This window comes from Lissotriton vulgaris, unplaced genomic scaffold, assembly GCF_964263255.1.
Source record: "Lissotriton vulgaris unplaced genomic scaffold, aLisVul1.2 SCAFFOLD_6069, whole genome shotgun sequence".
Lineage (NCBI taxonomy): Eukaryota > Metazoa > Chordata > Amphibia > Caudata > Salamandridae > Lissotriton > Lissotriton vulgaris.
The window spans coordinates 1-26255 of NW_028249610.1; the positions used below are offsets into that span (position 1 = coordinate 1).

Consider the following 26255-nt stretch of genomic DNA (forward strand, 5'->3'; position numbering starts at 1 on the left):
CACTCAGTGGTCGAAGTGGGGACAAAAAAGTAGGGGAACTGTGGGCGGAGACTCAGGGGGCGGGAATAAGCAGAGGATTGGATTAGTGGGCGGAGTTGGAGGTGTGGCTAAAAATAGCAAAACATACCAATTTTTTGTGCATTTGACATTTCACTGACCAGTTACAGCTTATAACGTTATTTAATTCAAACAATCGATACACATGTTTATTTGAGGTTTAATATATAAGTTGTTTATATTTAATTCATTTACAATGTGGGACATGTTTTCAATCACAGAATATTCCAAATACGCTTGTAAGTGGAATCATAAGCCATTTGTCTCCGAGCCATGCAGTTTCTTTCGTAGGCACTTCTCCTCCCTTTTTCTAACCATTTCTGAACATAAAATTCAGGTTTAAATTCTATGACAGGAGGCCCCACGATGTTTATGAACATTATAGAAGACAGACGATTTATTGATATTCTGTTCTGCAGTGGTGTGAGCACATCGTTCATTACACTAAAGCCCCGTTCACATTCAGCAGTTGAGGTACAAAAGGTGTTTATAATGTGCACTAATGGTTTCAGGCTTTCAGGGATGCAATTTTTATTTTGTTTGTACTCTCTGAAACCAAGGATGTACTGCCTAGTATCAAATACATGCAACTTGCTACAAAGGTTTTGTAATTCTCCCTCACCGTATAAGATGTCTACTGGATCTGGCCAATAAACTGGTTGTAGGAGTTTCATTCTGTGTACTAACTCTTTGTATTCGATTTGGTCATTGTTTGTGGTTGTGCATCTCGAAACATTTGATGCATTAGACATTGTCATCCTTTCTCGCAGGTTATTTGCTAAGCTCCGAAAGAACTGTGCCCTATTGATGCTAACACAGCCTTTGTTCTGTTGCAGTCCTACACCATCAAACTGCATCCGTTCAGCAGCATTTAATGCAGTTGTAGCAAAGGGCCCAGGTGCATCAGCCATTGATTCAAACACTAAAATATGCATCTGTATTGAGCGATCGGCCTCATATATGGTCATATCACGCCGCTGCAGCCTTCTGGATAGGTCACCCAATTCTGTGAGAGCATCATATAATATGCCCATATTTTCAACAAACACCAGGGAGGTTAAAAAACGGTTTAAACTTGCATATTTCCGCTGCTCAATGTCACTCCTCGTTGAGTCTTTGGAAGATTCCATGAAATGTTTACTAAGTGCTCTGTAGTTATTCCAAACAGCTCTCACAGATCTTTCACTTGAGGACACCCAACGTACATCTAGCATCTTTCCAATTGCCAGAAGTCTTACTTCTACCTCCAGAGCACATTCCCCAAGCTCTCTCTGATTTTTCGGAGAGGCATGGTAGGTGGTATAAAGTTTATCAAAAAAAACCTTGAGCTGATTAATGCCTGTGACTTCTTTACAAACATCACCCACGGCAAGCTCCAGCTTGTGGTTAGCACAGTGCCATACACTCAACTGTGGATATTTCAGTTTCAGAAAAGTTGCCACACCGGATTTCCTACCTATCATGTTGGAAGCCCCATTTGTTACAAGCTGAACCAAATGCATTTTTAAATACTCATCAGTAAAACCATGTCTCTGTAAGCATGCAAGTAAGGTATCTAAGATTATATCTGCTGCTGTGCTTGGCAGCTCAACAAGGTCTAAGAAAAAGGTCAGTGGCTCCTCATGTTTATCAATACACGCTCTTACACAGATAATTAGTGTGGTCAATTTACTAACTGTGGTAGATTCATCTATCATGAGGCTTATTTTTGATTCATTCTGCAAGATACAATCAATCAGCCTTGACCTCATTATAGCAGCAATATGGTCTATTATGTCAGCACAGCTGTGATCTGAATGCAAGACTCTGCCCAAGTCTGCACCATTCATCTTTTGAACATCAATATCCAACGGCATATCAGAAAAAGGGCGCTCATGTTTGCCTATTTTGTATGCAGTTCTGAATACACGGCATGTCTCTTCCTGTACTTTCATTTGAATTTTCAAATTGTACTGTGGAATACTTTCACGGGCCCTCTGCTCTAAAACAGCTAATGCCTTAAGATGACAGGAGCTATTCTTATGACGAAATATTTTTTTCCGCAGAGAAATTTGCTGCTTGTCTTTAGAAGGGCCATATGGAATGACCAAGCAATCTACCCATTCCATGGGAAAATGCACACCTTGACTTGTTTCTGTTTTAAGATTTACCTTCTTGCACACTTTACATCCAAGCTTGCCTTTGGAAAATATGAGCCATGGATACTCTGTACGTTTCATTTCAAGTTGTTCAGTAGACCAGCAGGCTGGGTGATCAATTTGATCCATACTCTCCACCATATTTCCTTGGAGGAGTATGTGACTGTCGTTAGTGCCACAGCCATCTATCAAGACTTCGTCTTCAGAATCGACTCTTCTCCTCTTCTCGGGCATCCTGACACTTTCACTTGTTTGCCTTTCAAAACCCTGATTTGCATTTGCCATTGGTCCTTCCGATCTGGAGCCTGGGGACTTCTGTGTTTCGCGAGATGTGGCTGGAGCATTTTTCTTCTGCAGCCACTGAAGCATCTGCATAAATAATTGTGTAAATGCATACATTTTAAAAGAAGCACTGTACCAAAACTCATGATTTATTTTAAATGCTGGCTGTCGGTACGAATTGGGATTTCCCATAAGACAATTTAAGAAAGAGTCCTTTTCATTTCTTAATTGCACGGTAAGAACTATATTGAATATTAGCCGTTTGACAATGAAAACCAATATTTTTACATGCATTTATGCAATGGAATAATGGGGGAATTAAATGCTACTTTGTATCAATGAGCAGGTCCCAATAAATGTGAGGGAGTACATTGGATTGTCTCAGAACCTGGCTGAGGGTCTTTACCTCTTTAAAACTTGATGTTGAATTGAAGATAGTCGAATACTGCGAAGCTTCTGGGTAAGCAGCAATTTATGTGGAAGGCGGAAGAGATTTAGGAAGCACCCCTACTTCCGAGATTCTGTGACAACTGTGCTTTACGGCCTATGCAGTGACAGTGGTTTGCCTTCGATCTAGCAGTAAACCTGATCCCTCTCTGTCCTTGCAGTGCCGTGGTTTGATGATGACCCGTTTTTCTGGTTTGAGAACAGAAACACCCTGCTCCGGTTTCTGGTGTCTGTAACCGCACGATCTGAGAAATCTTTCAAATAAAGAAGGGAATGGTAAATAAAAGTTAACATGCTTTTGCTAGAAAATACTGATAATTTTGCACTGGTATCTACAGAATGGGAACTGCTCAATTTTAAATTGTTCCATAACTAAGTTCAGGCACAAAAAAAACTGCAAGACACCAGTAAATCCTGGTTTAAGGACCACTATTCTAACTATTGAGCTCTGCACCCTCTAATAAAGCAGGGACTACTTGAATGGCCAAATAAACCCCCTAGATGTCATACTGCAGTACACATCTTATAGCAGCTGGGAAACCAGACATGGAACATAATAAGTTGATAAGTTCTGGCATAAAGCATTTTAGTTAGCCGAAGCAGTGTGTGCCCACTAGTTACATTTAATTAACACTTTCACCTCATTGTCAGTGTTTTCTGTGCTGGGAGCACTGTTGACTAGGTCATTCTGTGACACTCAAGCAAAGCAGAGTTGTAGTCCTATGCACAAGGCCAGCATTAGATGTTCAAACATGAATGGTAAAATATCCTAGTTTGTAGATGTTTTCCACATAATTATAGCTCTGCCATATTTTTCCACATGATACATCTGCCGCATAATCTTATGGTTTTATCAAAAAAATTGTTTGTAGCTCAAACGGATCAAAAGTTACTAAACAACGTGAATTGTGTTGCTGTGGAGTGGATGGCCGTATGCAACGGTTGACTGGTCACCTTTCTGACCGCTGCATTGGCATGTTACACTGGGATGAAAACTGAGGTGAAAACTTTCCAGAGACTGTTAGTATGTGTAAAAATGTCAAATTAATAAAGTATCAGAAAATGTACTATATAACCCTGCAGTCTTGTTTTGCTTCATAATTTAGGCATACCTCCAACATTATGTTGTCCTCCTTTGCTGCATAATTGCAGTGGTTCCAATGCAGGCAGCACATGTTTAAAGGGATTGTGTATGAAGAAGAGATACCATGAAGTTTGGGACATATTCATGGGAATGGTGGCGCAGGGCAGCACAGCATGTTACTTTGCTGCACTGCCCTGTATCGCAGGGAAAGGGCAGGAATGCACGTTATTTATCCGTGGCTTTTAAAACATGACTTTGAGCTTTGCATTGCGCATGTACCACATTGCAAGCATAACTACACCCAGCACTCCCCTCGCTCCCCCTCAATTCCTAGCATATCATTACCCTGCTTCTAGCATACCCGGACCCAGCCCGCCCTCGCCACCCTCACTTCCTGGCAACGCTCATTGCCCTGCTTCTAGCATACCCACATCCTGGCCTCCCCTCGCTCCCCCTCACTTCCTGGCAACACCCATTACCCTGCTTCTAGCATACCCACATCCTGGCCTCCCCTCGCTCCCCCTCACTTCCTGGCAACACTCATTACCCTGCTTCTAGCATACCCACATCCTGGCCTCCCCTCGCTCCCCCTCACTTCCTGGCAACACTCATTACCCTGCTTCTAGCATACCCACATCCTGGCCTCCCCTCGCTCCCCCTCACTTCCTGGCAACACCCATTACCCTGCTTCTAGCATACCCACATCCTGGCCTCCCCTCGCTCCCCCTCACTTCCTGGCAACACTCATTACCCTGCTTCTAGCATACCCACATCCTGGCCTCCCCTCGCTCCCCCTCACTTCCTGGCAACACTCATTACCCTGCTTCTAGCATACCCACATCCTGGCCTCCCCTCGCTCCCCCTCACTTCCTGGCAACACTCATTACCCTGCTTCTAGCATACCCACATCCTGGCCTCCCCTCGCTCCCCCTCACTTCCTGGCAACACCCATTACCCTGCTTCTAGCATACCCACATCCTGGCCTCCCCTCGCTACCCCTCACTTCCTGGCAACACTCATTACCCTGCTTCTAGCATACCCACATCCTGGCCTCCCCTCGCTCCCCCTCACTTCCTGGCAATACTCATTACCCTGTTTCTAGCATACCCACATCCTGGCCTCCCCTCGCTCCCCCTCACTTCCTGGCAACACTCATTACCCTGCTTCTAGCATACCCACATCCTGGCCTCCCCTCGCTCCCCCTCACTTCCTGGCAACACTCATTACCCTGCTTCTAGCATACCCACATCCTGGCCTCCCCTCGCTCCCCCTCACTTCCTGGCAATACTCATTACCCTGTTTCTAGCATACCCACATCCTGGCCTCCCCTCGCTCCCCCTCACTTCCTGGCAACACTCATTACCCTGTTTCTAGCATACCCACATCCTGGCCTCCCCTCGGTCCCCCTCACTTCCTGGCAACACCCATTACCCTGCTTCTAGCATACCCACATCCTGGTCTCCCCTAGCTCCCCCTCACTTCCTGGTATTTCTCATTACCCTGCTTCTAGTATACCCAGATCCAGCCCTCCCTCACCACCCTCACCTCCTGGCATATCATTCAGACTAAGTGATGTTTTTGGTTATGGCTGTTAGCGGCACTATTATGGAGTCAAGATCCCTGTATTGAAGTAAAATAAGAATGAGAAATATGAATGTGCATGCATCAGGAGAGTTGGAGTGAGCTCTCTAGGTCTCATACGGGATGGAAGTGATGTGCGCTCTACAAATCCGGCTAACGTGTGCTCTACAAAAGACCGTATAGTGCTACAGGAGCCTGTAGATAGGGATAATAACAGAGAGTGATGTGAATGCTTCTTGTCACCGGCACACTACTTATCAGCGCATGGGCTTTGCTTTGACATATGCTATCAATTGGGAACACAGAAAAGGATAATTATGCAGCAAACAATGAGAGCAGGGTCGGCCCGTGCCTGAGGTTTTACCAATGCCAATGGTTATGACAGTGTGAGCCGGTTCAAGGAGTAAATAAAAGCCGACCTTGAGATGGATAGCCTGGAGAATGAGAGCCACCCTAATAGCAAAGCTGAGGAATGATCGCCATCCACACATCAGTCCAGGACCTGGCAACTCAAAACCCATTAATGTTTACACCCATTCCAGCGGCAGGCGGAACCTACAGCTTACACCCAGCACACGCCCTACCACACTTGCCCTGGACCACGTCTCACCCTTCTCCGGACAGTCCAGGAATGACTGTAACCTTTGTGCTCCCCCACCCGTGGCACCTTTTAGAAGAGGAGAACATTTTGCAGTGCTCACATTTGAAAAGTCATTCCCTGCTAGTATTTGTTACACAACTGTGTTTGCCATGTCTCATGTTTGTAAACTGGATGTAATTTAAGAGGTGGCTTCATGTGGTGAAAACTTTTTTGCAGCTTTCAGGGGCGGCTGGTGACATTTGAAAGTGGTGAGGCGTAAACTAATTTGCATATTGCACCGCAGCGAGCGAGCCCGAACCACCTTGCATCCATCCATACATCATTCATGCATCTACCCATCCATCCACCCACCCACCCATCCTGCATCCATACATCATTCATTCATGCATCCACCCATCCATCCATCCATCCACCCATCCATCCATCCACCATCCATGCATGCATCCACCCATCCATCCATCCTGCATCCATCATTCATTCATGCATCCACCCATCCATCCACCCATCCATCCTGCATCCATCATTCATTCATGCATCCACCCATCCATCCACCCATCCATCCTGCATCCATCCTGCATCCATCATTCATTCATGCATCCACCCATCCACCCATACATCCACCAATTCTGCATCCATCCTGCATCCATCATTCATTCATGCATCCACCATCCACCCATACATCCACCAATTCTGCACCCATCCTGCATCCATCATTCATTCATGCATCCACCATCCATACATCCACCCATCCATCCATCCATCATCCACCCATCCATCCTGCATCCATCATTCATTCATGCATCCACCCATCCGCCCATCCATCCATCCACCCATCCATCCTGCATCCATCATTCATTCATGCACCCATCCATCCATCCATCCATCCACCCTGCATCCATCCTGCATCCATCCTGCATCCATCATTCATTCATGCATCCACCCATCCATCCATCCACCCATCCATCCACCATCCATTCATGCATCCACCCATCCATCCATCCATCCATCATTCATTCATGCATCCACCCATCCATCCACCCATCCATCCTGCATCCATCCTGCATCCATCATTCATTCATGCATCCACCCATCCATCCACCCACCCATCCATCCTGCGCATCCATCATTCATTCATGCATCCACCCATCCATCCACCCATCCATCCTGCATCCATCCTGCATCCATCATCCACCCATCCATCCACCCACCCATCCTGCATGCATCCTGCATCCATCATTCATTCATGCATCCACCCATCCAACCTGCATCCATTCATGCATCCACCCATCCATCCATCCACCCATACATCCTCCAATTCTGCATCCATCCTGCATCCATCATTCATTCATGCATCCACCCATCCATCCACCCACCAATCCACCCATCCATCCATCCACCCATCCATCCATCATCCATCATTCATTCATGCATCCACCCATCCATCCATCCACCCATCCATCCATCCATCCACCCATCCATCCTGCATCCATCATTCATTCATGCACCCATCCATCCATCCACCCTGCATCCATCATTCATTCATGCATCCACCCATCCATCCATCCACCCATCCATCCTGCATCCATCATTCATTCATGCATCCACCCACCCATCCATCCTGCATTCATCCTGCATCCATCATTCATTCATGCATGAGGGCAAACCGATATGTTGTGGGTATTAAATTGCTTAATAAACGACAATATTGGAATTAGAATTAGTAGAGGGGATCTTATGTTATCATTACACCTGTCAAATGACTGCATTGTTACTTCATTCAGTGTGTTTAAGAGTTTAGTGAAAAACGTTTTCTGCACAGGAAAATGTATGTTTATTTCGGTTTTCATACTTTTACAGACTGTCTTCCTCTGTTCTAAGTGAAATCTTTTTGTCATCTGCCTGGGGCTTCTTATCTCTGTGTTCTGGGAAGTGCGGGCGGGTTTTCTACACAGTAATATAAGGCCAGCTTTACGTTAGATGCCAAGCCCCCCAAATAATTGAGAATAACACAATGTTCATGCATGTAGATTGTTTTTTTTTAAAGTAAGAATGCCGCAAATAAGTTAGGGACACTGCCTTAGAGGAAGGCCAATTGTGTTTACAGCCTGCCTGCTCCTGAAATACGTCCATTATTGCAGGCTACCAGAGCACTGTCCCTACCAGCCAGGAGGCCAGTCCATCACAGGACCAGTGCCCAAGCTGAGTCATGCACATTGAAGAAAGTAGGGCAGACCATAGCGACAGTTCAAGCACCCCACAGCCAGTCAGCATGGCGGTAAGCAGAGCAAGCCACATTGATCCCCAGCAACTCCTGCATACCACCCAACACTTCTGCGCATCCTTGCTTCAGAATGCTGCACACCCCACCATAGAGCCTCCATAAGTACGAGCACACCTGGGTACTTATAATGAATCTGGGTCAGAGCTTATAGAGGTACCAGCACCAAACGTCACTACTAAGTGGGCCTAATCAGTAGATTCTCTAACCTCAGTGCAAACGGTTTGAGATGTGACCCGTATACATCACACTTTCACAGGATGGCAGAAAAATACAAGCGAGTAAGAAGCAGGTGATGAGGTGATGAAAAGAGAATGGTTTGGAGATAAAATACGAGGAAAGGCAGAGAGAAAGAAGACAGAAGCAGCAAAGAAAAGGGATAAGGAGAATTATGCACCAAGTGTTTTATTCCCCCCACTTACTTACTTGATGTTTGGGGAGTTCGGCTTCAGAGGCAGTCCAGGCTCCTCGTGCAGGCCCGGTTCAGCGAAAGGGTAGAGCTGTAAAGGAGGGGTCAGGGACCTCTGGGCAGGCACGGGTCGGAGAGTAATTTACAGGAGAGGCTGGTGGGGCTGGGTCAGCTTTTCAGTGGCTGGCTAGCGAGCAGATATATAGCAAGTCAAGAAGTCCCCCAGGTGGCGTCCCTCAGTCTGATTGACACCAAAAGAATCATTGGTCACAGTGGGGGCTGGCAGCGTTGTGAGGTGCGAGGTGTGAATCACGGGCTCACAGTAGCCACAGGGCCATCAGAGTAGCCGTTTTCGCACCATGCTACACTGATGGCCCTTTCACTCTCGCTTTGCAGGCCCATTAGAAACAGCAGGGAAGGGGAGGAGGTTGGGGGCCCTGCAGAGGCCTCCTGAATATTCACGGTGCACCCCTCGTGCGGCGAAAAAAAAAGTGTACTTTTAAAGTATGGCAACTTTACAGTCCCCGGTACGCTCTATCAAATGTAAGAAGTAGGGGAACGGACTAACACAATTTTAAGAAGTAGGGGCACGTCGTGCCCTTCCGTCCCCGCCCACTTCTAACGCTGGTTTCACTCATAACAATTGTTGCTTTCTTGTTTATAATCTTGCAAATGTAAAGCGCACAGATACCCTCGGGTGGAGCTAGCGCTATATAAAACCTTGAAAATAAACCTTTGGGACCTTAGAAGTGATTAGCCAGAGCTATTGACTTTGGCAATGTTTTTAAGCTATGCTACCCAAGTAGACAGATATGCCTAAGTAGAAAAGAGAGCGTTTGATGTACCCAGCAGATGGACCGTGAAGTTTGAGAACTTAGTTTGGTGTTGGAGCAAATCCTGCAATGTCCATTTTTGACGTGTTGCACTACTACTGCTGAAACAAGGCCCAAGGAGGCACCAATGAGTGAGGTGTACTGGCGTCAAGGGTCCTTTGACCTCAGTGCCAAAGTTACTGTTGCTATAGGGTGTGCTACTTCGTAGGCCTGCCTGCAAGTCTGGAGGTGAACTTCAGTATGGATTGTGGTAACCTTTATGGTTAACCCACACCTGCCACTGATAGGGTGCGTTGGCATGGGCGTATAGGGCGTGGTGGTGGGCGTCAAACTACACACATTATTACTTTGTGGGTGTAACCGTTCTCAGAGGGGCGTGGGCGTGGCAAAGTACACCTTCAGAGGGCCGTGCCACAAATTTAATAACAAAAAATGACTGCGTCATTCAGTAGCGTGCCTTTCCATTCGCGAGTTGTAATCACTTCTCACACGTCCGTATAGACGTCCGTATACAAACCACAAGGTGCGCCGCATTCACGCACATCGCCATTCATGCGGCGTTAATAATATATGTTGCGAACGCATGACGCAAGCAATGTGCGCGCACATTCACGCTTCACCTTGCCCTTATCATGATAGTGCGCCGATAACTTTGTGTGACGATAAATTTGTGAGCGTCAGCTTACTCGCAGGGGGATGCAGTACTTTATGGCGAAATAAAGGGGCGTGGCATTCGCCGACGCGGTTCGGATCACTTCTCAGATGTACGTGTACAAAGAAGCGGCGCCGCATTAAATGATCCTTCACATCCAAACGCCTATTCTTGAATAACGGAATTCACATTCAATCATTTACTTATGTTACATTTGGGATAAGTGGCTGCATTAACAAAAAGAATAAAGGGGCGCGCATGCGCAACATTCACTCACCGCCACATTCATGCTCCAACGGCTACAGCGGAAAGTAAAGGCAGCCTCACAACAAGACTAGGTAACAGACTTCAATATTTACTTTGAAGCACAGATTTACGCAGGACAACACTTAAACATGAGGACGCACACACAACCAAAGAGATGCAAATACGGCCCAGCTAACAAGCCACATATGTGAAACACAACCCGTGCGCTGGGACTCAAAGCAGCCCTCGCAAGCACACAATCATGCCGGACAATACTTAAACCTGAGGACGCACACACAACCAAAGACCTGCAAATACGGCTCACATACCAAGACACAGATGAAAAACGATGATAATAACACTGCATGCAGACATTTGAAAAAATAAACGTTACTAAAATACTATAAATTGAAGGAGCACTGTCACATTAACGTCTAACTCAACGTGCTTGAAAATTACATAACCAACACACTACACACCACTGAAAAGAATTTTTTTTTAAAGCTGAGGACGCACACAGAACTAAGGACATGGAAATACAAGACAGCTAAACAGGCACATATCAAAAAAGCTCTTTGTAACACTGCATGCACATATTCCTCATAGTGTAATAAAAGCAGTCCAGTGTGGACATATTCCTCATAGTGTATTAAAAGCAGTCCAGCGTGGACATATTCCTCATAGTGTATTAAAAGCAGCACAGTATGGACATATTCCTCATAGTGTATTAAAAGCAGCACAGTGTGGACATATTCCTCAAAGTGTATTAAAAGCAGCACAGTGTGGACATATTCCTCATAGTGTATTAAAAGCAGCACAGTATGGACATATTCCTCATAGTGTATTAAAAGCAGTCCAGTGTGGACATATTCCTCATAGTGTATTAAAAGCAGTCCAGCGTGGACATATTCCTCATAGTGTATTAAAAGCAGTCCAGTGTGGATATATTCCTCATAGTGTATTAAAAGCAGCACAGTGTGGACATATTCCTCAAAGTGTAATAAAAGCAGCACAGTGTGGACATACTCCTCATAGTGTATTAAAAGCAGCACAGTGTGGACATATTCCTCATAGTGTATTAAAAGCAGCACAGTGTGGACATATTCCTCATAGTGTATTAAAAGCAGTCCAGTGTGGACATATTCCTCATAGTGTATTAAAAGCAGCACAGTGTGGACATATTCCTCATAGTGTATTAAAAGCAGCACAGTGTGGACATATTCCTCATAGTGTAATAAAAGCAGCACAGTGTGGACATATTCCTCATAGTGTAATAAAAGCAGCACAGTGTGGACATATTCCTCATAGTGTATTAAAAGCAGTCCAGTGTGCAAAGATGTCTCACAGTGTAGTAAAAAGCAGTCCAGTTCACATAGATTTCTCATACAGTATTGAAAGTCATGCAGTGTGCACAAATTTAAAGATTAAGCGTTAAATACCTTTGTGTGCAGTGAAATGCAAAGTAACATGCAGGATTCCCCAGAGAGCAGTAAAAAGAAGCACAGTATGCACAGATTTTTATATAGCAGGCTCTCTCCTCCTGGAGGGGGTCAGGGGCAGATCTGGGGTCTGAGGGGGGGGGGGCGGCAGGGGCAGATCTGGGGTTTGAGGGACAGAGGAAATCTGGGGGGCAGGGGCAAATCAGGGGTCTGGGGGGCAGATCTGGGGCAGGTTTGGAGTCTGGGGGACGGACAGGGGCAGATCTGGGTCTGAGGAGGGGCAGGTTTGGAGTCTGAGGGGGGGCTGAAGACAGCTGCACAGACACTGGGGGGGGGGGGGGGTCCTTCCGCCTCTGCAGTCAGCTGAACACAGAAAGAAGCAGGAAGGTATCAGCAGGTGCTGCTTGTGCTGACTCTGTAGCCCCTGACCCGGAACACAAGTTTTACCTTGAATGGGTGTTCTAACTAAATCACCACCGTTTTGTACACCCCCTGCGTCAGAGGGGTGCCGATTCGTGCAGGTTCTGCCTGTATATTCGCGCTGCCCCATCTGGTTGTGCACCCTTTCCTTGCGCATGCGTGAACAGGCCCACTACTACCACGGGGCGCTTGGAAGCCAGGATGGCAGAGCATGCAAAGGCAGCGCCGCTGCTGAGGAGGTGGAAAGAGGCCTCTTCAGCAGCGCACCTGGCCGCTCCATGCTTTAAGATGCCCCTTGGTTCATCCCCCCCTTCCCTAGGGTAGGGAATGGAGGCAGGGACGGAGCTGCACCAGCAGACCCCAAGTGTGGGGTCTGCTAAGTCATGCATTTCATATTTGGGAATCCGGCTGGGAGGGACGGTGGGTTATTGAAGCCCAGTCGTCGGTCACAGGGCCCTCTTCTCCTGGGAGTTCTCCCAGAGACGAGAGGGGCTGCTGCTGCATCCTGTGAGGTGAGGAGGGGGTGGAAGGGCTGCAGGAGCCCCGGGGCTTGGGTGGGATGAAGTGGCGAGGACCAGGGTGAAAGGGTGGGAGAGACATGGACAGCTTGCAGGGGGTGCTGTGGAAAACTGCGCAGAAAAAAGCGCCTGCCACAAACTATACTTTTATATCACAAAACTGACGTTTGGTTGTCAACCTTGAGGACTAAACTTTATCTATGTTTTTATAATAAACAATCGAACTTTGTGAGGACATCTTCCTGTGGGAATTAAATCACCGCTTGCCCAAAAATCAGGACAAGAAGCACAGTCATTTTACTTTCCTCCAAGATCTTGAGGTATTGTCAAATAAAAGCATTGTTGGGAAATAATAACTGTGTAACATGGTTGTCACATGAAGACTGCAATTGAGAGCATAGCCTTGCAAGCAGGGGCTGTCGTCATGAAGTGAACAATGGCCAAGCTCAGCAGAGGTGAACTGCAGCTCAACAGAGGTGACCGCAGCTCAGCAGAGGCGACCCGCAGCTCAGCAGAGGTGACCCGCAGCTCAGCAGAGGTGAACTGCAGCTCAGCAGAGGTGACCCGTAGCTCAGCAGAGGTGACCCGCAGCTCAGCAGAGGTGACCCGCAGCTCAGCAGAGGTGACCCGCAGCTCAGCAGAGGTGAACTGCAGCTCAGCAGAGGTGACCGCAGCTCAGCAGAGGTGACCCGCAGCTCAGCAGAGGTGACCCGCAGCTCAGCAGAGGTGACCCGCAGCTCAGCAGAGGTGACCCGCAGCTCAGCAGAGGTGACCCGCAGCTCAGCAGAGGTGAACTGCAGCTCAGCAGAGGTGACCGCAGCTCAGCAGAGGTGACCCTCAGCTCAGCAGAGGTGACCGCAGCTCAGCAGAGGTGACCCGCAGCTCAGCAGAGGTGACCCGCAGCTCAGCAGAGGTGACCGCAGCTCAGCAGAGGTGACCCGCAGCTCAGCATAGGTGACCGCAGCTCAGCAGAGGTGACCCGCAGCTCAGCAGAGGTGACCCGCAGCTCAGCAGAGGTGACCCGCAGCTCAGCAGAGGTGACCGCAGCTCAGCAGAGGTGACCCGCAGCTCAGCATAGGTGACCCGCAGCTCAGCAGAGGTGACCCGCAGCTCAGCAGAGGTGACCGCAGCTCAGCAGAGGTGACCCGCAGCTCAGCAGAGGTGACCCGCAGCTCAGCAGAGGTGACCCGCAGCTCAGCAGAGGTGACCGCAGCTCAGCAGAGGTGACCCGCAGCTCAGCAGAGGTGACCCGCAGCTCAGCAGAGGTGACCCGCAGCTCAGCAGAGGTGACCGCAGCTCAGCAGAGGTGACCGCAGCTCAGCAGAGGTGACCCGCAGCTCAGCAGAGGTGACCCACAGCTCAGCAGAGGTGACCCGCAGCTCAGCAGAGGTGACCTGCAGCTCAGCAGCGGTGACCGCAGCTCAGCAGAGGTGACCCGCAGCTCAGCAGAGGTGACTCGCAGCTCAGCAGGGGTGACCGCAGCTCAGCAGAGGTGACCCTCAGCTCAGCAGAGGTGACCCGTAGCTCAGCAGAGGTGACCCGCAGCTCAGCAGAGGTGACCGCAGCTCAGCAGAGGTGAACTGCAGCTCAGCAGAGGTGACCCGTAGCTCAGCAGAGGTGACCCGCAGCTCAGCAGAGGTGACCCGCAGCTCAGCAGAGGTGACCCGCAGCTCAGCAGAGGTGAACTGCAGCTCAGCAGAGGTGACCGCAGCTCAGCAGAGGTGACCAGCAGCTCAGCAGAGGTGACCCGCAGCTCAGCAGAGGTGACCCGCAGCTCAGCAGAGGTGACCCGCAGCTCAGCAGAGGTGAACTGCAGCTCAGCAGAGGTGACCGCAGCTCAGCAGAGGTGACCCTCAGCTCAGCAGAGGTGACCGCAGCTCAGCAGAGGTGACCCGCAGCTCAGCAGAGGTGACCCGCAGCTCAGCAGAGGTGACCGCAGCTCAGCAGAGGTGACCCGCAGCTCAGCATAGGTGACCGCAGCTCAGCAGAGGTGACCCGCAGCTCAGCAGAGGTGACCCGCAGCTCAGCAGAGGTGACCCGCAGCTCAGCAGAGGTGACCGCAGCTCAGCAGAGGTGACCCGCAGCTCAGCAGAGGTGACCCGCAGCTCAGCAGAGGTGACCCGCAGCTCAGCAGAGGTGACCGCAGCTCAGCAGAGGTGACCCGCAGCTCAGCAGAGGTGACCCGCAGCTCAGCAGAGGTGACCCGCAGCTCAGCAGAGGTGACCGCAGCTCAGCAGAGGTGACCGCAGCTCAGCAGAGGTGACCCGCAGCTCAGCAGAGGTGACCCACAGCTCAGCAGAGGTGACCCGCAGCTCAGCAGAGGTGACCTGCAGCTCAGCAGCGGTGACCGCAGCTCAGCAGAGGTGACCCGCAGCTCAGCAGAGGTGACTCGCAGCTCAGCAGGGGTGACCGCAGCTCAGCAGAGGTGACCCTCAGCTCAGCAGAGGTGACCCGTAGCTCAGCAGAGGTGACCCGCAGCTCAGCAGAGGTGACCGCAGCTCAGCAGAGGTGACCCGCAGCTCAGCAGAGGTGACCTGCAGCTCAGCAGAGGTGACCGCAGCTCAGCAGAGGTGACCCTCAGCTCAGCAGAGGTGACCCGTAGCTCAGCAGACGTGACCCGTAGCTCAGCAGAGGTGACCGCAGCTCAGCAGAGGTAACCCGCAGCTCAGCAGAGGTGACCCGCAGCTCAGCAGAGGTGACCCGCAGCTCAGCAGAGGTGACCCGTAGCTCAGCAGAGGTGACCCACAGCTCAGCAGAGGTGACCTGCAGCTCAGCAGAGGTGACCGCAGCTCAGCAGAGGTGACCCGCAGCTCAGCAGAGGTGACTCGCAGCTCAGCAGGGGTGACCGCAGCTCAGCAGAGGTGACCCTCAGCTCAGCAGAGGTGACCCGTAGCTCAGCAGAGGTGACCGCAGCTCAGCAGAGGTGACCCGCAGCTCAGCAGAGGTGACCCGCAGTTCAGCAGAGGTGACCGCAGCTCAGCAGAGGTGACCGCAGCTCAGCAGAGGTGACCCGTAGCTCAGCAGAGGTGACCCGCAGCTCAGTAGAGGTGACCCGCAGCTCAGCAGAGGTGACCGCAGCTCAGCAGAGGTGACCCGCAGCTCTGCAGAGGTGACCGCAGCTCAGCAGAGGTGACCCGCAGCTCAGCAGAGGTGACCCGCAGCTCAGCAGAGGTGACCCGCAGCTCAGCAGAGGTGACCCGCAGCTCAGCAGAGGTGACCGCAGCTCAGCAGAGGTGACCCGCAGCTCAGCAGAGGTGACCGCAGCTCAGCAGAGGTGACCGCAGCTCAGCAGAGGTGACCCGCAGCTCAGCAGAGGTGACCCGCAGTATCAATAAGCCAGGATGTCTATGACTATGGGGGGGCTGGAGGACTCTTTTCTGCATTGCTCTTTACATTTATGGCCCTGACTGGATTCCGGGCAAGCGTCTGATCCTCACATGCGGTCGGTCTAACACCGCTTACACATCGAGTTTGTCCAGAAAAGGGCAGCTTGTGCAGTATTTTTATTTCTACGTCTCGTTGCTATGATGAAGTCTGTTTTCGAAGGGGAAAGTGAGCGGCTGTCCACATCAGACAGGCCCCCTCCCTCCCAGCCCAGAGGCCGCCGTGCCTTCGATAGTACAGATTCCTAGGTGATGACAGGTCCCAGGATGGGACTTCTTGCAGCCACAGGTGTAGTGACGTTTGGACATCACTCTCTTCCCTCAAATGTCTTATAAGTGATAACGCGCCCGAGTCGGGCGGGAGACTCCCGATTCTTACAGCAGGAAATAAGAAACTTTTTGTTGATTCACACCTGAAATTGCCTTCACTACAATGGAAGTCAGTGGGACAAATAAACTCCCCCGTATTTTCTACAAAACTTTCCTCTTCTCAAATGTTGGCAGATATGTCAGGTGCACGATTTTCTGGTTGCAGGAGAAATCTAGTGTTTGGTTTGGTGGCGCCTCAGGCAGCTGCCCCTATTGCATAGAAAGGGGCGTGTATCTGGCTGCAGGTGAATTTAACTGGTTTTCGCCTAATGTGGGATGATGAAATGCGGAGGGTGGTCGACTTAGGGGTTAAACTCTCTGCAGACATCTGTGTGCTACTTGGAGGTCACCGGCTCCACATATCTGGTGGTCCTCAGTCTGAGGTGATAGCGTGCCACTGGGGGTGTAAAGGCAACACCTGTTATTTACAGCATTACAAAAACACAGCATCCATGATGACAAGCATCTTATGCCGAATCAAACATTTAGTTATTCGTCACTGGAGGTCATGTTGAGTTTTTTAGTGTAGGAGTATATAAGAATATTCAGAATCTGTAACTACTACTTGAGGTACACCGGCTATTTTACTCAGCTGAAAATACTCTTAACCCCATTGCGTCCAAAAGGTGGACCCCATTTTATTCTGAAATTGATAAGGAAACAAACCCTTAGTAGCTTTAAAGGCAGCTTTTTGGGCGCCTTTTATGGCTACGAATCCCTAGAGGCCATATGGTGGCATAGAGTTGTTACCTTGGCTAAAGCAAGCCTTTAGCTGTATCCAGGCCTAATGTGACTGTGTCTGGCCAGCATCATGGATCCTTTTGTGCACCTTAAAAACCAGCATTGCAAAAAGCCAATGCCAATAAATCTGGCTGTAATCTGTTAAGGTTTTCCAAGACCCTTTCTGGGTGACCAGGCTGGCATTTTTAATTATGCCACTACTGTTAGTTTTGTCAATACTTCTTTTGCACACAGCACACACAATTACAACACGGACCCAGATACAGCTAACATTTAACAAGCATTGGAAATGCAATAGGTCTCGGATTTATTTGAGTTAGAGCTAATGGCATTGTAAATGGCAATGTCTTTTCGCCATGTGTTATGGAGTGTATGCATGTGGTGTGTAGTGGAATTATGTGGGTTGGATTGGAATTGTAGCAATGGTGGCATGCTACGCTTTAGATGAATATGTTTAAAAGTAAAGTGCGCCACACTGCGATTGCTACAATAGTTAATTGTGGATGCGTTAACAATTGATGTGTGCAATGATGGCTGGTGCTGTGTGCCTGTAGAAATTGTGCACTGACGGCTTGTGGTGTGTGTGCCTGGTGGAAGCGTTCACTGACAGCTGGTGGTGTGTGTGTGTGGTTGTGTGTGTGGTGGTGAGTGTGAGGTGGTGAGAATGTGGTGTCCGAGTGTGTGTGTGGTGGTGTCTGTGTGTGTGGTGTATGTGGTCTTATGTGTGTGGCCTTATGTGTGTGTGGTGGACTTAGTTCCAGTTTTTGTACCCTGCACACTCACACACTGCCCCTACACACTCACACACTGCTCACCCTACACACTCCAACAATGTTCACCCTGCACGTTCACACAATGTTAACCCTGCATACTCACACACTGCTCACCATACACACTCACACACTGCTCACCGTACACACTCACACACTGCTCACCCTACGTAATGCAAAAAGACCTAGCTCTGCCCTTTGGCCTGTGTTGTAATCGTACAGTAGGTTGTGAGTAGTTGGACTTGATAAGTTGGGGCGTCCCCTCCTTGCTGCTCCCCTCATAGAGGGCCGGCTGCTTTTATGAAGCTCCCAAGACACGTGTTCCCCTGTTCTTTGTTTTAGCTCCTGTGTGTCAGTGTACAGTGTAAGCGCAGGCGCATACCCTGCTCTCTCTGGAACACTCACTCTGCAGAGTCACTCTCACTCTGCAGTCACTTTCCCTCTGCAGTCACTTTCACTCTGCAGTCACTCTCACTCTGCCGTCACTCTCACTCTGCTGTCACTCTCACTCTGCTGTCACTCTCACTCTGCAGTCACTTTCACTCTGCAGTCACTCTCACTCTGCCGTCACTCTCAATCTGCTGTCACTCTCAATCTGCTGTCACTCTCAATCTGCTGTCACTCTCACTCTGCTGTCACTCTCACGTCACTCTCACTCTGCAGACACTCTCACTCTGCAGTCACTCTCACTCACACACAGCTGGTGGTGTGTGTTCCTGGTGAAAGCGTGCAGTGACGGCTGGTGTGGTGTCTGCCTGTTGAAAGTGTACACCGATGGCTGGTGGTGTGTGTGTGTGCCTGGTGAATGTGTGGTGGTGAGTGTGTGGTAATGAGTGTGTGTGTGGTGTTGTGTGTGTATGATGTTTGTGTGTGTGTGGTGTTGTGTTGCGTGTGTGGTGTGTGTCTGTGTGGTGTGTGTGTGGTGTGTGTCTGTGTGGTGTTGTGTGATCCTCTGAGACACCGGGGTCTGTCGTCTGGAATGGAAGCTTTGGTCAGATGGGGAGAGCATGGAAATGTTGCGCTCCTGTGAAAGAGCTGGAAGGTGATTGGAGTCCCCCTTAGAAGGCAAAGACTCTGAAAGCAGTGCCCTGTCTTTAACACCACCACACCAGTGTTCCTCAAGTAACATGTGCCAGGTCTTCTACAACGCAGGGGCAGAGAGGAGAGGAGAAGCAGGACAACGCAGGGGCAGAGAGAAGAGGCAGGACAACGCAGGGGCAGAGAGGAGAGGCAGGACACAACGCAGGGGCAGAGAGGAAAGGCAAGTGACAACGCAGGGGCAGAGAGGAGAGGCAGGACACAACACAGCAGCGGAGAGGAGAGGCAGGACACAACGCAGGGGCAGAGAGGAGAGGCAGGTGACAACGCAGGGGCAGAGATGAGAGGCAGGACACAATGCAGGGGCAGAGTGGAGAGGCAGGACACAACGCAGGGGCATAGAGAAGATGCAGGTGCAGAGAGGAGATGCAGGTGCAGAGAGGAGAGGCAGGACAACGCAGGGGCAGAGAGTAGAGGCAGGACCACGCAGGGGCAGAGAGGAGAGACAAGACACAATGCAGAGTGGAGAGGAAGGACAACGCAGGGGCAGAGAGGAGAGGCAGGACACAACGCAGGGGCAGAGAGGAGAGGCAAGACACAACGCAGGGGCAGAGAGGAGAGGCAGGACACAACGCAGGGGCAGAGAGGAGAGGCAAGACACAACACAGGGGCAGACAGGAGAGGCAAGACAATGCAGGGGCAGAGAGGAGAGGCATCTGGAGGGGAGAGTTAACTAGGGGAAAGGGCAGGGACACGAGCGGCTTTGAAATGGGGCTGGGGCTATTGTGGACATTAGCAACATAAAAGGGAATTAAGAAGGTAGAAAAAAAATGAAGTGAAATTAGAGAAAAGGTGGTGAAAGGAAACATACCAGAAAGATAGAGGTGTGCTATTGGAATGAGAGGGGGTGCTTGAGGCGTGGAAAGGGAAGGAAGAACACGGAAACTGGAAAACGAGAAGAAGAGCATTGGCAGGTGGAGAGGCAGTGACTCAGAAAGGTGGGTGCCTTTTACAGAGCAGGAGAGGGCAAGGAAAACTAGAAGGGAGAGCGGCACGCGGGGAAAGAACCCGATAGAGCTGAAATTGTGCATTCAGGAGAGCAGAGAAGGCCAAATAGGGAAGTGAGGGGCGGGGACAGGGAGGAACAGGACGGGACTGGGCAGAGCATGCCTATAATAGGGAGAAAAACATGCGCAGAAATATAAAAGGGCGGGGGAGAGACAGACAGGCAGAATAAAAAAGAAAAGGTGGTGCGAGGCGGAAAATGTGCAATAGGGTAGATGGTCTCTTGTATCCTGGAGAAGATAGGGGAAGAAAAAGTGGAATAAGATACGGCTTGTGGTGAAGAGCAGGGCAGGCGGGAGACAGGGACGTGGAACTGGTGAGAGAAAAGGGGCAGTGTAGATCGCACAGAAGGCGAGGGGAGGGAGAATAAGCGAAATCAGTGGTGAGGGAACGGGTTGCAGAGAAGGTGCTGAAGAGAGATAGAGGGAGAAGGGTGGTGGTGACCGGTGCGGGGGCTGGGGTTGGACAGGCGGTTAGGGAGGGGTAGGATTGAAGCAAGAGAAGCAGAGGGGTGGAAGGGGGCGAGAGGGAAGGAGGGCTGCAGCCCTGAAAGATACAGCTTTTTGTTTTACACTCAACATGTTCATTTTTAGAAATGTCAAGTATAGAACTCTCAAAAGGTAAACTTGGATTTGAGGTTATACACTAGGGCTTCATGAAAAGAAATACTCACAGGTAGACAAAAACAACACAGATACTTTTGGGTGGCAAGCACTTTTCAAAACGGTATGCTGAGCTCCGTGCACATGCTCTCACTTTCAGAGATGCCCTGCATTTTGCTAGAGGAGCTTTCAGCTGGTCTCAATCAAAAGGTACCCTACAGTAAAAAAAGCTGGTCGCTGTTGAATACCATAGATTGACTAGAAACCATACAACATGCATAGACCTTCGTGTTGAATGCAAATTTTAAAAAATGGTCAGGTCACAGACTACCAGAAACAGGAGGTGTCGTTTCTCAAAGGAAAAATCAACTCCAAGTCATCCAAAAATATAACTCACATGTAGACAAAAACAACACGGATACTTTGGGTGGCGATTACTTTTCAAAACGGTAGGCTGAGTTCCGTGAACATGCTTGCGCTTTCAGAGATGCCCTGCATTTTGCTAGAGGAGTTTTCAGCTGGTCTCAATCAAAAGGTACCCTACAGGAAAAAATGGAGTATGTATATTCCCAACAGAGACATGTACGTATATGGCTTTCGGGACCGCCTATGGCAGGCCTTAACAATCCTGGAGTCAGAGTGCCTGGTTTTATGTGAGATTGTGCTCTAGCATGAGCTGAGCTTGTTTGCAGCTTTTGGAGCACAGTGTTTTGCCGCCCGAGTATATATGTATACGTCTACACACCTGGCCCTCTCCCAGGCATTATGTGGGCATCGTAGCAACAACATAAAAATAAACAAGCATTGGCATAGCCAATAGTTCTCGCATTTGGGACCTTATAATCTGGCCTCCGGGGGCTGTGCTTCACCAATGGTGCCCCCAAGGTGGTCCCCAGGCCCAGGACGCTGGCCAGTGTGGTAGCAAAGTACGACTCAGGACCCCACTGCAAACGGGCCCCAATGCGATGCAGCTGTCCACGGTGCCACCCTAGGATCACCTCACCCCGCTCACTTCCCGGTCCTGTTGGCCAACGCGGGCGCCGGGGGGAAGGACTGGGGCACCGGTCACCTCTCAGAGTCTGTCTCCCCCGTTCTGACCACCGGGCGCGGGAACAGTAATGGTCGTTGTGAGAAGTTGGCCTGGCATATGCTGTTCACTAGTTATAGTGAACACCTTGCAACAGTCCAATTCGACCCTTATAGTGTTATGTTAAAGACAACCTTTAAAGAAAGCTATCCTAGTGGTAGCTGTGTAGAGCATCCTTCAGGGTAAGTCTTGATGGAGTGTTAAGCTTATTGTTTTACCATAGATAACCTCTTGAATAACCAAACGAAAGAGTAGTCCACACAGGTATATATTCAAAATATATGTATTTATTCTAGGAACAACCCCACTAGTCTATTTATGAGACTAGAGGCAAAAGATACATTTTCAAACAAGCATTAATAGTTACAATAAATAGCACTGGAATCACAGGGCCCCAGGGGGGGACCAAACCATATATCAAAAAAGTGATATAAGTACCACGACAGTTCGACAGACAGTGGCAAAGGCACTTAGGATCGCTGGCCCCTTACGAAACCACCCAAGGTAGTGAGGAAGGGGACCCACTGGGGGCGTGTGCAGTACTTAAACTAGGACAGGTATCCCTGTGAAACCCTATGGGAATGTCACGGTAGGAAATAACAGGAATCTAGACACTTCAAGCAAGTGTTGGAGTTCAGGCGTTTAAAATTAAGCTCAAGGTGGACCCACACCCACGATAGTACCTAGGTAACTACTGTTACCTGCCCCTAGGAAGCCGGGTGCATAGGTCGTTTTCGGTGTCGGGTCAAAGTCTCGTTTTCAATGGGAAAACAGGAAGAACTGCTGATGGAAAGGAGAGTCGTTGATGTCGTGCAGGTTGAAGATGAAGATCTTGAAGAAGAGGACCTGAAAGCAGAGGGGACAGAGTCTGGGTCACTAGCCAGTGACCAGGAGCCTCAGGAGGTTACACCTCCCTGTGACAGGATACCTATTGTCCAGCTGGATAGCATTTGACCGCGAGCTATATAATGCACTTAAGAGTATATGGTATGGCTGCACTATAAACAACCTCGAAATCGATATAATGAAAGTTGCAGATGGGCTCTGCTCATGCTGAGGGTCCCCCTCACACATAACCATGCACCCTGCCCTGTAGGATTACCAGGGCCCCCCCAGGGCGATGCTGGGCTCAGCGCCACCCACTGCTCAGCCCAGCTGCAGTTCCACACCACGCTGCAGACCCTGTGCTGAACCAGGGGCCGCTCCGCCGTCTCATCTCACGACGTCTTCCACCGGGGCAGCGTTCACGGCCGGGCGAGGGATCCGACTCCGAGCACCTCAGCCTTTACACTGCCACTCTGGAGCACTGATACGCTGCACGCCAGGCCATAAAATTATTCATAATCTGTCCGGTGGGTGGCATGGCAGTTTGGTGGTCCTGGGCCAGTTGCATGGCATCCGTTTAGCGGCCGCCAAACTTGAAAACATCCTCCAAGTCTTTTCAGTGTTGCAAAGCACATGGTTTGAACTGAAATCAAGAAAGGTATGTCCAGTTATGACCAATGTGAGTACGGAAACTTGGGAACTTATATCTATGATGTTCGATTGACTTTTGTCACACTTTTTCATTATTTTCAATAGAAATGGATGCCACAAAGTATCAAGAGCTTCTGGATTATGTAAGCTGTAATGTGTATCCTGAAGGTTTCAGTAAAATGCAGAAGAATGGATTACGTAGACTGGCTAAAAAATTCACCATTTACGGTACTCTAATTTTCCAACTATTGTTTTTTTTATTACAATTTAATTATAGACATTTTAAATCGAATTGGGTACTTGCTTGAAATGATCAATATGAATTGTAAATCATGTAGCTGAATCATAAAAATCATAACTTTGGTGCTAACAACTATTGAATAGTACATTCAGTTTATTTATATACAATGTTATGGGCCTCATTTCGATGTTGGTGCGGCATAGGGACTCCCCATCCTAAAATGTTGCCTGTATGGATTATCATGTTCCCTCCACTCCCTGCACAAGGGTGGCAGGGAGGAACATTAGTGGCTCTTAGCGGGCCCCTTCTTCATCACTGGCCCTTTTGCGTGGGTTGGGCACCTATGGTGCCCCCCCAACATATCCCTGTACCAAGTGCCAGTCAGAGCATGGCGCCTGTCATGTAGTACATGGAGATGTTTCGCATCCCTGTTTTCCATTGCGACGTGTGCATCATGGTGGCTTGTGTTACGGCCGGTTGAGGAAAGGGAGGTTCAGACATGCATAGTTACTTAAAAATCTTTTGCATTGTCCTTTTGGTTTTTACAATAGATGGTAACTTGTTCTACACTGGTAAAGAAGAGAAGTCAAAAGTTGTCATTGGTGGGGAAGCTGCCCAACATTTTTTTTGTGAATTTCATTCATCTCTCATTGGTGGCCATTCAGGAATCAACAAAACCAAAAAAAGTATTAGCACGCGATTTTATTGGCCAAAGATGACAATTGATATTGATCAATGGGTGAGTTACAAATGTCCTAGCCTTTCAAAACAATTTGTTGTCAACTAAAAATCTCACTTATTATGTCTTAAAAGCCATTCTTAATAGCCTATTTATTTTTGTTTTTACTATCTCAAATTTTAAATCTCTCATTCTCTTGCTCATGGGTCTGTTGTCCCATCCATTGGTGTTTATTACATTTACAGTATTTCTTTAACCTATCCATTATGCCATTGTGTGCACCAATATAATGACGCTGTTTTGTAAAGATATGTTCTTTAGAAATCTATTTATTTTGCAGGTGGACTTTAAATAATGTAATTTACCACAAGGAAGTGTGTCAGGCACTAGTTTTGGAGGGTATGCTATTTTTATGCACACTGTCTACATTAGAGTTATGAAGTCAAAACGTAAATACGAATTTATTCTTTTTGTGACTCCATTTAACATTTTTTTTGAGAGATCTTTATTTCTTCATTTTCAGATCAAAGAGTGTGATATTTGCCAAAAGGAACAACCTGCACTCCAGATTTGCTCTGAATTGAAACCAATCAAAGTATGTTGTATATGTGTTATGTTTTGCTTTATGAAATTACAGCTCGGTTGGCATGATTTTAAATATTTAATATAAATGTTTGAGAACTGAAATAAATGCAACATTTGTGAAGAATAATTGAATTGGGAAATTTTGAGATTTGATTACATTTATTTTTCATTTGTATATGAACAGGTGGAAGACGTTTGGGAACTTGTAGGAGTGGATTTGATGGGACCTTTACCGACTACTCCTACAGGATACAAATATATTCTGACAGCAACAGACTATTTTTCGAAATGGGTTGAGGCATTTCCACTAAAATCAAAGACTGCAGCCAAGGTTGCTTCCAGACTGTTGCAAATGTACTTACGCCATGGAAGTCCAAAAAGGGTTCTATCAGACCAAGGCCGGGAGTTTGTCAATGAAGTCAGTTTCCACTTTAGGCCTTACATTTGGATAATGCAATTAGGAGGATAACACTTTGGTTTGTTAAATATATATATAGCACAATAAAACATTAAGCAGTAAACTCCGTGGTCCGTACCCGCTTTGTCGCAATCTATTACAGATACTGAGCGGCAACTTGGTGATATATTTTTAGATATAAATTTAATACATACATTTTGTAAAAAATGATTCTTTTTTATGGTTTGAAAATGTAAATAAAGCACAGTAAACGTAAATGTAAATTCTGGACATAGTCATAGATATCTATATAGAAATGCCATGATTAATTATTATACAAGACCAATTAGCCATCTGTCATATTTAATGACAGTGCTAATTGTTAAATTGCTCGGCACCCTTTTTATTCAGTGGATGATTGCACCATTGGGGTTACAATCCTTTGTTACTGTTTTAGAGAGCTGGTCCACACTATTTGGTACTCACTTAGCAGTGTTATGCAAATTTCTTCACAAGTGAAGCAAGTCACGTACCATTTTTATAACCCATTCTTTGAAACCGTTTATATTTGACACTTAGGGGCCGATTAAGATGGCGGTGAATCCGCATCCTCCGGCTCGGCGGAAGCCACCGCCGGCCTTGAGGATGCAGATTCACCGCCTCGGCCACAGAAAACCCCCACCGCCAGATTAGGATGGCAGTAGGATTGCGGTGGGACCATAGGCGGACGGCAGGTCCGTCTGTCGCTGATCCGCAGTGTGTGTAGAGCCATTTGGTGACGGTGTCTGCAAGACACCGTCCGCCAAATTAGGATGTGTGGTGTAACATGCTTTTCCA

At 48.5% G+C, this 26255-nt stretch overlaps 1 protein-coding gene and 1 long non-coding RNA gene across 2 annotated transcripts; one reads left to right on the plus strand and one right to left on the minus strand.

Annotated features, from left to right (window-relative positions):
* Nucleotides 1-292: 292 nt before the first annotated feature.
* LOC147663527 (E3 SUMO-protein ligase KIAA1586-like) lies at nt 293-11993 on the minus strand (the record flags this gene model as incomplete). The annotated part of the gene is made up of 2 exons (XM_086950386.1): nt 11202-11993; nt 293-2564 (listed from the first exon to the last, which is right to left on the minus strand). Coding segments are annotated over exons 1-2 (3064 nt in total), but the record flags the coding sequence as incomplete, so codon positions are not given.
* Nucleotides 11994-24417: 12424 nt separating this feature from the next.
* LOC147663528 (uncharacterized) lies at nt 24418-25417 on the plus strand. The gene is made up of 3 exons (XR_015305302.1): nt 24418-24496; nt 24960-25031; nt 25206-25417. It is a non-coding gene; the product is annotated as an uncharacterized LOC147663528 (long non-coding RNA).
* The last annotated feature ends 838 nt before the right edge of the window (nt 25418-26255 follow it).